The sequence below is a fragment of the Oncorhynchus clarkii genome, chromosome 32 (genome assembly GCF_045791955.1).
Source record: "Oncorhynchus clarkii lewisi isolate Uvic-CL-2024 chromosome 32, UVic_Ocla_1.0, whole genome shotgun sequence".
NCBI classification, from domain to species: domain Eukaryota; kingdom Metazoa; phylum Chordata; class Actinopteri; order Salmoniformes; family Salmonidae; genus Oncorhynchus; species Oncorhynchus clarkii.
In genome coordinates this window covers 849,960-863,798 of record NC_092178.1, presented here as the reverse complement: position 1 = coordinate 863,798, position 13,839 = coordinate 849,960, and the positions used below count along the sequence as shown (strand labels likewise).

Sequence of the window (13,839 nt, the reverse complement as noted above, 5' to 3'; positions counted from 1 at the left end):
TCCCTTTATATAACCATGTTATTACCTGGTACTCCCTGTATATAGCCATGTTATTACCTGGTACTCCCTGTATATAGCCATGTTATTACCTCCCTGTATATAGCCATGTTATTTCCTGGTACTCCCTGTATATAGCCATGTAATTACCTGGTACTCCCTGTATATAGCTATGTTATTACCTGGTACTCCCGGTATATAGCCATGATATTACCTGGTACTCCCTGTATATAGCCATGTTATTACCTGGTACTCCCTGTATATAGCCATGTAATTACCTGGTACTCCCTGTATATAGCCATGTTATTACCTCCCTGTATATAGCCATGTTATTTCCTGGTACTACATGTATCTAGCCATGTTATTCCCTGGTACTCCCTGTATATAGCCATGTTATTACGTGGTACACCTGTATATAGCCATGTTATTACCTCCCTGTATATAGCCATGTTATTACCTGGTACCCCTGTATATAGCCATGTTATGGGCTATACTCAGCCTTGTCTGAGGATGGTAAGTTGGTGGTTGAAGATATCCCTCTAGAGGTGTGGGGGCTGTGCTTTGGCAAAGTGGGTGGGGTTATATCCTTCCTGTTTGGCCCTGTCTGGGGGTGTCCTCGGATGGGGCCACAGTGTCTCCTGACCCCTCCTGTCTCAGTCTCCAGTATTTATGCTGCAGTAGTTTATGTGTCGGGGGCTGGGGTCAGTTTGTTATATCTGGAGTACCTCTCCTGTCCTATTCGGTGTCCTGTGTGAATTTAAGTGTGCTCTCTCTAATTCTCTCTTTCTTTCTCTCTCTCGGAGGACCTGAGCCCTAGGACCATGCCTCAGGACTACCTGACATGATGACACCTTGCTGTCCCCAGTCCACCTGGCCGTGCTGCTGCTCCAGTTTCAACTGTTCTGCCTTATTATTATTGGACCATGCTGGTCATTTATGAACATTTGAACATCTTGGCTATGTTCTGTTATAATCTCCACCCGGCACAGCCAGAAGAGGACTGGCCACATAGCCTGGTTCCTCTTTAGGTTTCTTCCTAGGTTTTGGCCTTTCTAGGGAATTTTTCCTAGCCACCGTGCTTCTACACCTGCATTGCTTGCTGTTTGGGGTTTTAGGCTGGGTTTCTGTACAGCACTTTGAGATATCAGCTGATGTACGAAGGGCTATATAAATAGATTTGATTTAATTTGATTTGATTTGATTTATTACCTGGTACACTTTGTATATAGTCATTTTATTACCTGGTACACCTTGTATATAGCCATTTGTTACCTGGTACTCCCTGTATATAGCCATTTGTTACCTGGTACTCCCTGTATATAGCCATGTTATTACCTAATACTCCCTGTATATAGCCCTGTTATTGCCTGGTACTCCTTGTATATAACCATGTTATTACTTCCCTATATATAGCCATGTTATTACCTGGTACTCCCTGTATATAGCCATGTTATTACCTGCTACCTCTGTGTTACGAATCCCTTTTGGCCCGACAGTCTAGGGGGGATGGTAATGAGACCCGTAACATAACTCATGTAAATTATAATAGTGACAAAGTAAGAGTGTGAACGAAATAACCAGGACAACTGAAATCTACCGTCAAACTCAAGGTTTATTTATAAACACACGGTAATGGGGGGAGCAGGAAAAGGGGCTGAGCTGGACCCAAGGAAAGAAACAATAAATTTGCAAAAACACCCCTAAGCTAGACTAGCCTACTTTAACAACAGCTAACTAACTAACCAAAAATACAGTGGGTGGTCCGCCCAGTTCTAACTAGTGTGTTTAACAAAGTTTACCTATGGGTAGTGTATGCCCATGGGCGACTTGTCTTGGTTTCCCCCTTCTCCCACCAGCAACAAACAAACACCATAACCAAAACAATACTCACAGGGGATGACAAAGTGCTATGGAGGTGCTCAAACAAAAGAGAGGTTAATTAATACACAGAGAGCGAGTGAAACACAGAGGTCTACAAACATGGCATTTACAAAGAGATTGAGCTACTGAAATCTATGAAGAACAGAGATCTACAAACATGGCATTTACAAAGAGATTGAGCTCTAGAGCAAACAAATGATGGGGTTTTTAAACCATGGGGAAGGAACTGTGATAGGGTAGGAAACAGGAGGAGGTGTGTCTTCTGATTGATGATTGATTGTTGACTGATTGGGGAGTGATGATTTTCACCTGTGGGGGGAGAAGGAGAGAAAACAAACACACACACAGGATACACACACACACAGGATAACTGTATCCGTAACACTCTGTATATAGCCTTGTTATTACCTGGTACTCACTGTATATAGCCATGTTATTACCTGGTACTCCTGTATATAGCCTTGTTATTACCTGGTACTCCCTGTATATAGCCATGTTATTACCTGGTACTCCTGTATATAGCCTTGTTATTACCTGGTACTCCCTGTATATAGACATGTTATTACCTTGTACTTCCTGTATATAGCCATGTTATTACCTGGTACTTCCTGTATATAGCCATGTTATTACCTGGTACTCCCTGTTTATAGACATGTTATTACCTGGTACCCCTGTATATAGCCTTGTTATTACCTGGTACCCCTACACATTTACTTGGTACTGGTACTCCATTTATATAGCCTTGTTATTGTTTTTGTGTTGTTACTATTTCCTTTATTTTGTAAGATTTGATTTGATATGTTATAAACAATACAAAACATACATAAACTACAACATCATACAAACATCAACTACATCACCCTGCCCAGTCCCACTAGCTCCCCCATCTCCAGATCAACTACATCACCCTGCCCAGTCCCATCTGCAGATCAACTACATCACCCTGCCCAGACCCACTAGCTCCCCCATCTGCAGATCAACTACATCACCCTGCCCAGACCCACTAGCTCCCCCATCTGCAGATCAACTACATCACCCTGCCCAGACCCACTAGCTCTCCCATCTGCAGATCAACTACATCACCCTGCCCAGACCCACTAGCTCCCCCCCATCTGCAGATCAGCTACATCACCCTGCCCATTCCCACTAGCTCCCCCATCTGCAGATCAACTACATCACCCTGCCCAGACCCACTAGCTCCCCCCATCTGCATCACCCTGCCCAGTCCCACTAGCTCCCCCATCTGCAGATCAACTACATCACCCTGCCCAGACCCATCTGCAGATCATCTACATCACCCTGCCCAGACCCACTAGCTCCCCCATCTGCAGATCAACTACATCTCCCTGCCCAGACCCACTAGCTCCCCCATCTGCAGATCAACTACATCACCCTGCCCAGACCCACTAGCTCCCCCATCTGCAGATCAACTACATCACCCTGCCCAGACCCACTAGCTTCCCCATCTGCAGATCAACTACATCACCCTGCCCAGACCCACTAGCTCCCCCCATCTGCAGATCAGCTACATCACCCTGCCCATTCCCACTAGCTCCCCCATCTGCAGATCAACTACATCACCCTGCCCAGACCCACTAGCTCCCCCCATCTGCATCACCCTGCCCAGACCCACTAGCTCCCCCCATCTACATCACCCTGACCAGACCCACTACATTTTTGTTAACTGTAATTTCGTTACACTCCAACTTTCCCTCGATCTTGAACCAACATCAGTTCTTTTTAAGTCTTGGTTCCAATAGTTAATTTTTCTAAAAGATTGTCAGTTGGATAAACTCTGCAAGGTTTTGTATGTCTTACCTATCATATGAACATCATTTTCTAACTCAAATATGATTCCCTCAATGTTTAAATAGTTTATTTATCAAATATTTTAAACTCTGCACTGTTGGGAAATGGGCTCATAAGTAAGCATTTCATGTAAAGCAGTGGAGAGGGTAGTAAGTTTTAAGTTCCTCGGCGTACACATCACAGACAAACTGAATTGGTCCACCCACACAGACAGCATTGTGAAGAAGGCGCAGCAGCGCCTCTTCAACCTCAGGAGGCTGAAGAAATTTGGCTTGTCACCAAAAGCACTCACAAACTTCTACAGATGCACAATCGAGAGCATCCTGTCAGGCTGTATCACCGCCTGGTACGGCAACTGCTCCGCCCACAACCATAAGGCTCTCCAGAGGGTAGTGAGGTCTGCACAACGCATCACCGGGGGCAAACTACCTGCCCTCCAGGACACCTACACCACCCGATGTCACAGGACGGCCATAAAGATCATCAAGGACAACAACCACCCGAGCCACTGCCTGTTCACCCCGCTATCATCCAGAAGGCGAGGTCAGTACAGGTGCATCAAAGCTGAGACCGAGAGACTGAAAAACAGCTTCTATCTCAAGGCCATCAGACTGTTAAACAGCCACCACTAACATTGAGTGGCTGCTGCCAACACACTGACTCAACTCGATCCACTATAATAATGGGAATTGATGTCAAATATATCACTAGCCACTTTAAACAATGCTACTTAATATAATGTTTACATACCCTACATTATTCATCTCATATGTCTACGTATATACTGTACTCTATATCATCTACTGCATCTTTATGTAATACATGTATCACTAGCCACTTTAAACTATGCCACTTTGTTTACATACTCATCTCATATGTATATACTGTACTCGATACCATCTACTGCATCTTGCCTATGCCGTTCTGTACCATCACTCATTCACATATCTTTATGTACATATTCTTTATCCCTTTACACTTGTGTGTATAAGGTAGTAGTTTTGGAATTGTTAGTTAGATTACTCGTTGGTTATTACTGCATTGTCGGAACTAGAAGCACAAGCATTTCTCTACACTCGCATTAACATCTGCTAACCATGTGTATGTGACAAATAAAATTTGATTTGATTTGATTTGATTTAAAGTCTACACCTGTTGTATTCGGCTCATGTGACCAATAAAATTTGATTTGAGTGAGCCCAGATATCGTCTCCATATCCTGAGTCCCAGCAGAGCTCTTGTGTCTGTAGTTTGCGGTTAGGAGTAGGTCCAGGATCAGGGCTTACCTTGAGTCCCAGCAGAGCTCCTGTGTCTACGGGTTAGGGTTAGGAGCAGGTCCAGGATCAGGGCTTACCTTGAGTCCCAGCAGAGCTCCTGTGTCTCGGGGCACCGTTCCATCCTTCATCCTCTTGTTTAGTATAATCCGCCCAATCAGGCGCTCACCATCTTTGGACGGTTGCCATGTCATCGGGTGCTACGAAGTCAAAGTGACAACACACATGTTGTGTTTTACAACAAGTAGGCTTCTCAGGTTTCACAACAAAACGTTAGAACAAGAATACAATATAGAAGAACATACTCAATAGAAAGAAGGGTGGAGGCCATATTACATGTGATGCATCGTGATTACACAAACTTAGATCAAAAGACATTGGAATTTAGTGTCAAATGGTGCTCTATCCAGGTACATCAGTATAACCACTGAATCTGTCATGATGAGTATAGGAAAAACCCTATGAAAGCTTGCTTTGCTGTCTTCATGTGCAGTACAGTCAGAATAGGCAATATATTACACTGTGCTGTAAAGTCAGTATAGGCAGTATATTACACTGTGCTGTTTTCATGTGCTGCAAGGTCTGTATAGGCAATATATTACACTGTGCTGTAAAATCAGTATAGGCAGGATAGTACACTGTGTAACAAATCCAACTGTCATGCATTTTAAATGACACAGGAGAAGTGGTCATTCATATATCAATTGGCATCTGATTTAAGAGTTTGTGTGACCACAGCAGTGGTGGGTAGATGGAGAAGCATGCACTGGGAAACGTGCAGAGAAAGAGAGAGAGATAAAGAGAGATTGGGGAGTAGGAAAAGAGAGAGAGAGGAGGAAGAGAGAGAGAGTTATGTAAACTTCTGACTTCAACTGTATATTCTGATTGGTTTTACACTTTTTTGGTTACTGCATGTGTTATTTCATAGTTTTGATGTCTTCACTATTATTCTACAATTTAGAAAATAGTACAAATAAAGAAAAACCCTTGAATGAGTAGGTGTGTCCAAACATTTTACTGGTACTGTACATTATCAAGACTCTGACGGTTAGCACTTGGTGGTCTATAGCAGCTTCCCACAACAATGAGCTTTAGGTGAGGCAGAGGAACATGTAGCCATATTACTTCAACAGTATTTAACATGAAATCCTCTCTAATCTTTACAGGAATGTGGTTCTGAATATAAACAGCAACACCTCCACCACTGGCATTTCTGTATTTTCTGTAAATGTTATAACCTTGTATTGCTACCACTGTATCATCTAAGGTATTGTCTAGGTGAGTTTCAGAGATAGTCAGAATATGAATGTCATCTGTTTCTAGCAAGTTATTAATTTCATGAACCTTGTTTCTTAAGCTACATGTGTTAACATGGACTATTTTGTACACTTTTCTGGGATGCATGCTTGTTTTCATTGCCTTACTGGGAAGCATAGCAGAAGTAGATATTCTCATGTTATTGATGTTAGTGCAGAGTGAGCTGCACACAGTGGACTTCCTACTAGGGTACACCGCCTCAGTGCTAACAGTATAAATCTGGTTCATAAGCACATGATTACTGTATACAATAGCTGTAGGATCAGTAGAGGCATTCAGGGCAGTAGTTGCTGCCAAAGCAGCAGCTACTCTTCCTGGGGTCCAACAAATTAAGGCAGTAGTCAGTAAGTAGTTGTAGAGGATTGTTGTTGTTGTTGTAGTGGGTTGTAGTAGTTGTAGTAATTGTAGTGGGTTGTAGTAGTTGCAGTGTGTTGTAGTATTTGTAGTGAGTAATGTAGTAAGTAGAAAGCACTTTACAATAGGCAGGTATAACCTATAACTTATCACTACAGGGCCTTCTCACTACAGCTATTCTGACTGGCCTTGTTTAGGGTTGTTCTACTGCACGTATCAATGTCTTTACCTTGGAGTCCAAGTTCCACATCCTCTTCCAGGACTACCCCCCACAGCGTACCGGTACCCCTGTATATCCTTATTGTTGTTTGATTATTTTTTACTTTAGTTGATTTAGAAAAATCATCTTAACTCTTATTTTTCTTAAAACTGCATTGTTGGTCAGGGGCTCGTAAGTAAGCATTTCATTGTAAGGTTAACCCTAACCCTACACCTGTTGTATTTGGCGCGTGTGACAAATACAATTTGATTTATTTTGACTCTCAGATAGAGTATTAGAGTTGGTGTCCAATAATAATGCTTGCTCATTGGTTTAGATTTTTCCCCTTTGACTGTTGCCTACAGGGTTGGGATGAGGTCAATACAATTTTGTTTAAAAAATGCATGCACATCTGAAATCAAAACAAAGAAAAAGTGAGATGGTAGAGGGTGGTGGGGGGGCTCCATTCGTATTCATACCATAGACAAGGCCTCGCTATGCCAAGATGCATGGTCCCACCATTGGCCATCCATATCTCCTGTGGAATGAAGTCATAACCGAGAGAGAGAGGGAGAGAGAGACGGGGAGGGACAGCAGAGGCAGGTGAGAACAGAGACAGTAGAGAAATTATGTGAAAACAGAGAGACATAAATGATCGTAAAAAGTCACATACAGAAAATATACACAATCACACAGCCACTGAAACACATTGAAAACATACACAATCACACAGCCACTGAAACACATTGAAAACATACACAATCACACAGCCACTGAAACACATTGAAAACATACACAATCACACAGCCACTGAAACACATTGAAAACATACACAATCACACAGCCACTGAAACACATTGAAAACATACACAATCACACAGCCACTGAAGCACATTGAAAACATACACAATCACACAGCCACTGAAACACATTGAAAACATACACAATCACACAGCCACTGAAACTAATAACACAAAAACACACAACCAAACATACAAAATATTTTCAACTTTCAACATATTTCAACAGAAAAGCAAGGGATTGCCGTGGGCAGCAAGCCCCCAGCCAGGCCAATCATATCAACACTAGCTGCTTGCTTCATAACTCCAATGAGCAGCACCAGAGAAGACATCAACTGAAGATCATGTTACAAGAAACTCTAATGAATGTGAACCCAGGCCTAACCCTAACCCCAAACCCTAACCCCTAACCCTAACCCTAATCCTAATCCTAATCCTAACCCTAACCCTTAACCCCTAACCCTAACCCTAACCCCTAACCCCTAACCCTAACCCTTATTACAGACCCTAATAGTGCCATAGTCATGGTGGCTGTTGTAAGAGACTAGTCCTGACCTCATCATGAATGCAACTGGTAATGACTCTTCTATTTTTCTTTTTCTTTCACCTTTATTTAACCAGTCGGCCAGTTGAGAACAAGTTCTCATTTACAACTGCGACCTGGCCAAGATAAAGCAAAGCAGTGCAACACAAACAACAACACAGAGTTACACATGGAATAAACAAACGTACAGTCAATAACACAGTATAAAAAATGTATATACAGTGTGTGCAAATGAAGTAAGATTAGGGAGGTAGGGCAATAAATAGACTATAGTGGCAAAGTAATTACAATTTAGCAAATCAACACTGAAGTGATAGATGTGCAGAAGATGAATGTGCAACTGGGGTGCAAAGGAGCAAAAAAATAAAATAATAATAACAATATGGGGATGAGGTAGTTGGATGGGATATTTACAGATGGGCTAAGTACAGGTGCAATGATTTGTAAGATGCTCTGATAGCTGATGCTTAATTAAAGTTGATGAACGAGATATAAGTCTCCAGCTTCAGAGATTTTTGCAATTCGTTCCAGTCATTGGCAGCAGAGAACTGGAAGGAAAGGATGCCAAAGCAGGAATTGGCTTTGGAGGTGACCAGTGAAATATACCTGCTGGAGCGCATGCTATGGGTGGGTGCTGCTTTGGTGACCAGTGAGCTGAGATAAGGCGGGGCTTTACCTAGCAAAGACTTCTAGATGACCTGGAGCCAGAGAGTTTGGCGACGAATATGAAGCAAGGGCCAGCCAACGAGAGCATACAGGTCGCAGTGGTGGGTAGCATATGGGGCTTTGGTGACAAAACGGATGGCACTGTGATAGACTGCATCCAATTTGCTGAGTAGAGTGTTGGAGGCTATTTTGTAAATGACATCGCCGAAGTCAAAGATCGATAGGAGAGTCAATTTAACGAAGGTATGTTTGGCAGCATGAGCAAAGGTTGCTTTGTTGCGAAATAGGATGCCGATTCTAGAGTTAATTTTGGATTGGAGATGCTTAATATGAGTCTGGAAGGAGAGTTTACATTCTAACCAGACACCTAGGCAATTGTAGTTGTCCACATATTCAGTCAGAACCGTCCAGAGTAGTGATGCTTGGCATGCCTGGCAGGTGCGCGCAGCGATCGGTTGAAGAGCATGCATTTAGTTTTACTTGCATTTAAGAGCAGTTGGAAGACACAGAAGGAGAGTTGTATGGAATTGAAGCTCGTCTGGAGGTTAGTTAACACAGTGTCCAAAGAAGAGCCAGAAGTATACAGAATGGTGTCGTCTGCGTAGAGGAGGATCAGAGAATCACCAGCCGCAAGAGCGACATCATTGATGTATACAGAGAAGAGAGTCAGCCCGAGAATTGAACCCTGTGGCACCCCCATAGAGACTGCCAGAGGTCCGGACAACAGGCCCTCCGATTTGACACACTGAACTCTGTCTGAGAAGTAGTTGGTGAACCAGGCGAGGCAATCATTTGAGAAACCAAGGCTGTTGAGTCTGCCGATAAGAATGCGATGATTGACAGAGTCAAAAGCCTTGGCCAGGTCAATGGATACGGCTACACAGTGTTGTCTTTTGTCAATGGCGGTTATGATACTCTGACATACACTACACGACCAAAAGTATGTGGACACCTGCTCGTCAAACATCTAATTTCAAAATCATGGGCATTAATATGGAGTTGGTCCCCCCTTTGCTGCTACAACAGCCTCCACTCTTCTGGGAAGGCTTAAATGTTGGAATATTGCCATGTGGACTTTCTTCCATTCAGCCACAAGAGCATTAGTGCAGTCAGGCACTGGTGTTGGGAAATTAGGCCTGGCTCGCAGTCAGCCTTCCAATTCAACCCAAAGGTGTTTGATGGAGTTGAGGTCAGGACTATGTGCAGGCCAGTAAAGTTCTTCCACACCGATCTCGACAAACCATTTCTGAATGGACCTCGATTTGTGCATGGGGGTATTGTGCATTTGTGCATGGGGCGGCAGGGTAGCCTAGTGATTAGAGCTTTGGACTCAAAACCGAAAGGTTGCAAGTTCATATCCCCAAACTGACAAGGTACAAATCTGTCGTTCTGCCCCTGAACAGGCAGTTAACCCACTGTTCCTAGGCCGTCATTGAAAATAAGAATTTGTTCTTAACTGACTTGCCTAGTAAAATAAAAAATAAAAAAAATAATAAATAATAAAAAATTGTCATGCTGAAACAGGAAAGGGCCTGCCCTAAACTGTTGCCACACAGTTGGAAGCACAGAATTGTCTATGTCATTGTATGCTGCAGTGTTAAGTCAGTCCTGACCTTAACCCGATTGTGGCATGACCTCAAGAGAGCGGTTCACACCTGAGATCCCAAGAATATTGTGGAACTGAAACAGTTTCATAAAGAGGAATGGTCCAAAATTCCCCCTGATGGTTGTGCAGGTCTGATCTGCAACTACAGAAAACGTTTGGTTAAGGTTATTGCTGCCAAAAGAGGGTCAACCTGTTATTAAACCCAACAGTTCACATACTTTATCCAACCTGCACTGTGAAAGTTTGCATGGTGTGTTCAATAAAAACATGACAAATTATAATTGTTTGTGTGTTATTAGTATTAAGCAGACTGTCTTTGTCTATTGTTGTGACTTAGATGAAGATCAGATAAAATGTTATGGGCAATTTATGCAGAAATACAGGTAATTCTAAAGGGTTCACATACATGTTCTTCCCACTGTATTCATCAAAACATATTCAGCCATTTCTAGAATAAAGTTTGTAGGTGGGTATTTGTTAGTATCTCTGTTTCTCAAGTAGTGAGCTAGGGCTGGCAGCCCCCCCCCCCCCCCCCCCCGTATGGGGAATGCTGTTATATAGACTCCCCACATCTAATGTGACCAAAATACAGTCTTCTGTTAAACCCTTTATTGATGAGATCTTGTTTATGAAGTCTATAGAGTCTTTCAGACATGATGGCAATGCTTGCACATTACTTTTAATAAGAGTATACAAAGTTCGACAATGGCTCTAGCATTGAGCCTATTCCTGCAACCGCTAGTCTGTCTGGATAATTGCCTTGTTGTGTTTAAGGTTTGTGTAATTTCATCAAAATGTACGGGCATGGATGTATGGCACATTTGCTTCAAAGGTATTTATATTTAGGTTTTGGACAATGTTGTTTATAGGGCTCCAGATTAGAGCATATTTCCCTTTGGAACACCTGTGTGGGATCAACACTCAGTTTTCTATAGAAATGTTCATTACTGAGTTGTCTCTGAATCTCTTTCTATTTTTCATAGTCTAAAACGACCACAGCACCCCCCCTTGTCTGCAGGTTTGATAACCAAAGATTAATCTTTCATTAGTTCATTAAGTGCCTGGTCTTCTGTCCTGGTGATGGTCTTCTGAATGTGGTTTGTTTGTCTTGTATATATTTTTTAAATATACAGTTGAAGTCCTAGTAAAAATTCCCTGTCTTAGGTCATTAGGATCAACACTTTATTTTAAGAATGTGAAATGTCAGAATAATAGTAGAGAGAATGAATTATTTCAGCTTTTATTTCTTTCATCACATTCCCAGTGGGTCAGAAGTTTACATACACTCAATTAGTATTTGGTAGCATTGCCTTTTAAATTGTTTGACTTGGGTCAAACGTTTCAGGTAGCCTTCCACAAGCTTTCCACAATAAGTTGGGTCAATTTTGGCTCATTACTCCTGACAGAGCTGGTGTAACTGACTCAGGTTTGTAGGCCTCCTTGCTCGCACACGCTTTTTCAGTTCTGCCCACGCATTTTCTATAGGATTGAGGTCAGGGCTTTGTGATGGTGACTCCTCACTTGACTTTGTTGTCCTTAAGCCATTTTGCCACAACTTTGGAAGTATGCTTGTGGTCATTGTCCATTTTGGAAGACCAATTTCCAACAAAGCTTTGACTTCCTGACTGATGTCTGTCGTGGAAATTTCCTCTATTTACCAAATCATGGGAGCAAACCACACACACAAGTCAGAGTTAGTTATCAAAGTCCATCTTTAATTATATGAGCTCTATCACAACCATGTGACTCTCAGATCGATTCAGTGTCTAACCATGAATTCTCTGAGAGCCCCTTCCACATTTCAAATGAGGTCCTTTATAGGAAAGACACACACACAGGATAAGACAGCATAGACATAATAAATCGTTCAGCTTTGTCTCCTTACTCAAACCCCAGAACCATAAATCAACCCTCCATATAAACAGGCATATATCAAATTGTCATTTAGATACAACCAATTCTAAATACAACCAATCCTGGACAAGCTCACGGAGAGGAGAATGATTCCAGACACTGCCATCTCCGATGGGAAAACTAGGGAGTGAACTGGCACACACACAGTGGAGAAAAAAGATATGTTTACACATTATGATACTTTGACCTCTCCCCTCTCTCCGGCCCATGCAACTTAGTCTTGACATAGAACAGATAACTGCAACCTGGCCACAGTATTATACAAAAATACCATTCTGATGAGAATTAACTTTACACACATTTGATTAATATAAAACATCTTACATATGATACCAACAAATTCTGATTATCCCACGACATGTCTTGAGATGTTACTTCAATATATCCACATAATTTTCCTTTCTCATATTGCCATCTATTTTGTGAAGAGCACCAGTCCCTCCTGCAGCAAAGCACCCCCACAACATGATGCTGCCATCCCCTGTGCTTCACGAGTGGGATGGTGTTCTTCAGCTTGCAAGCCTCCACCTTTTTCCTCCAAACAAAACGATGGTCATTATTGCCAAACAGTTCTATTTTAGTTTCATCAGACCAGAGGACATTTTTCCAAAAAGTGCGATCTTTGTCCCCATGTGCAGTTGCAAACCGTAGTCTGGCTTTTATATGGCGATTTTGGTGAGTGGCCTTTCAGATTATGTCGATATAGGACTCATTTTACTGTGGATATTTATACTTTTGAACCTGTTTCCTCCAGCATCTTCACAAGGTCCTCCGCTGTTGTTTTGGGATTGATTTGCACTTTTCGCACCAAAGTATGTTCATCTCTAGGAGACAGAACACGTCTCCTTCCTGATCGGTATGACAGCTGCGTGGTCCCATGGTGTTTATACTTGCGTACTATTGTTTGTACAGATGAACGTGGTACCTTCTGGCATTTGGAAATTGCTCCCAAGGATGAACCAGACTTGTGGAGATCTACAATTTTTTTTCTGAGGTCTTGGCTGATTTCTTTTGATTTTCCCATGATGTCAAGCAAAAAGGCATGGAGTTGGAAGCAAGATCTTGAAATACATCCACAGGTACACCTCCAATTGACTCAAATGATGTCAATTAACCTATCAGAAGCTTCTAAAGCCATGACATAATTTTCTGGAATTTTCCAAGCTGTTTAAAGCACAGTCAACTTAGTGTATGTAAACTTCTGACCCACTGGAATTGTGATACAGTGAATTATAAATTAATCAATCTGTCTGTAAACAATTGTTGGAAAACTTGTGTCATGCACAAAGTAGACGTCCTAACCGACTTGCCAAAACTATAGTTAACAAGAAATTTGTGGAGTGGTTGAAAAACTAGTTTTAATGACTCCAACCTAAGTGTATGTGAACTTCCATCTTCAACTGTATGTATATATATATTTACTTTTATTTAACTAGGCAAGTCAGTTAAAGAAGAAATTCTTATTTACAATGACGGCC

The 13,839-nt window shown here is 42.1% G+C and overlaps 1 protein-coding gene across 1 annotated transcript in view; it reads right to left on the bottom strand.

The window, feature by feature from the left end:
* LOC139391599 (regulating synaptic membrane exocytosis 2b) overlaps positions 1 to 13,839 on the bottom strand; it is a 316,232-nt gene that overhangs the window by 279,501 nt on the left and 22,892 nt on the right. Inside the window, exons 2-3 of the mRNA XM_071138971.1 lie at positions 7,311 to 7,369; positions 5,042 to 5,161 (exon numbers count right to left, since the gene is read on the bottom strand). Of these exons, the coding sequence (XP_070995072.1) occupies positions 5,042 to 5,161; positions 7,311 to 7,364 (174 nt within the window). The 5' untranslated portion in view covers positions 7,365 to 7,369. The remainder of the gene's footprint in view (positions 1 to 5,041; positions 5,162 to 7,310; positions 7,370 to 13,839) is intronic.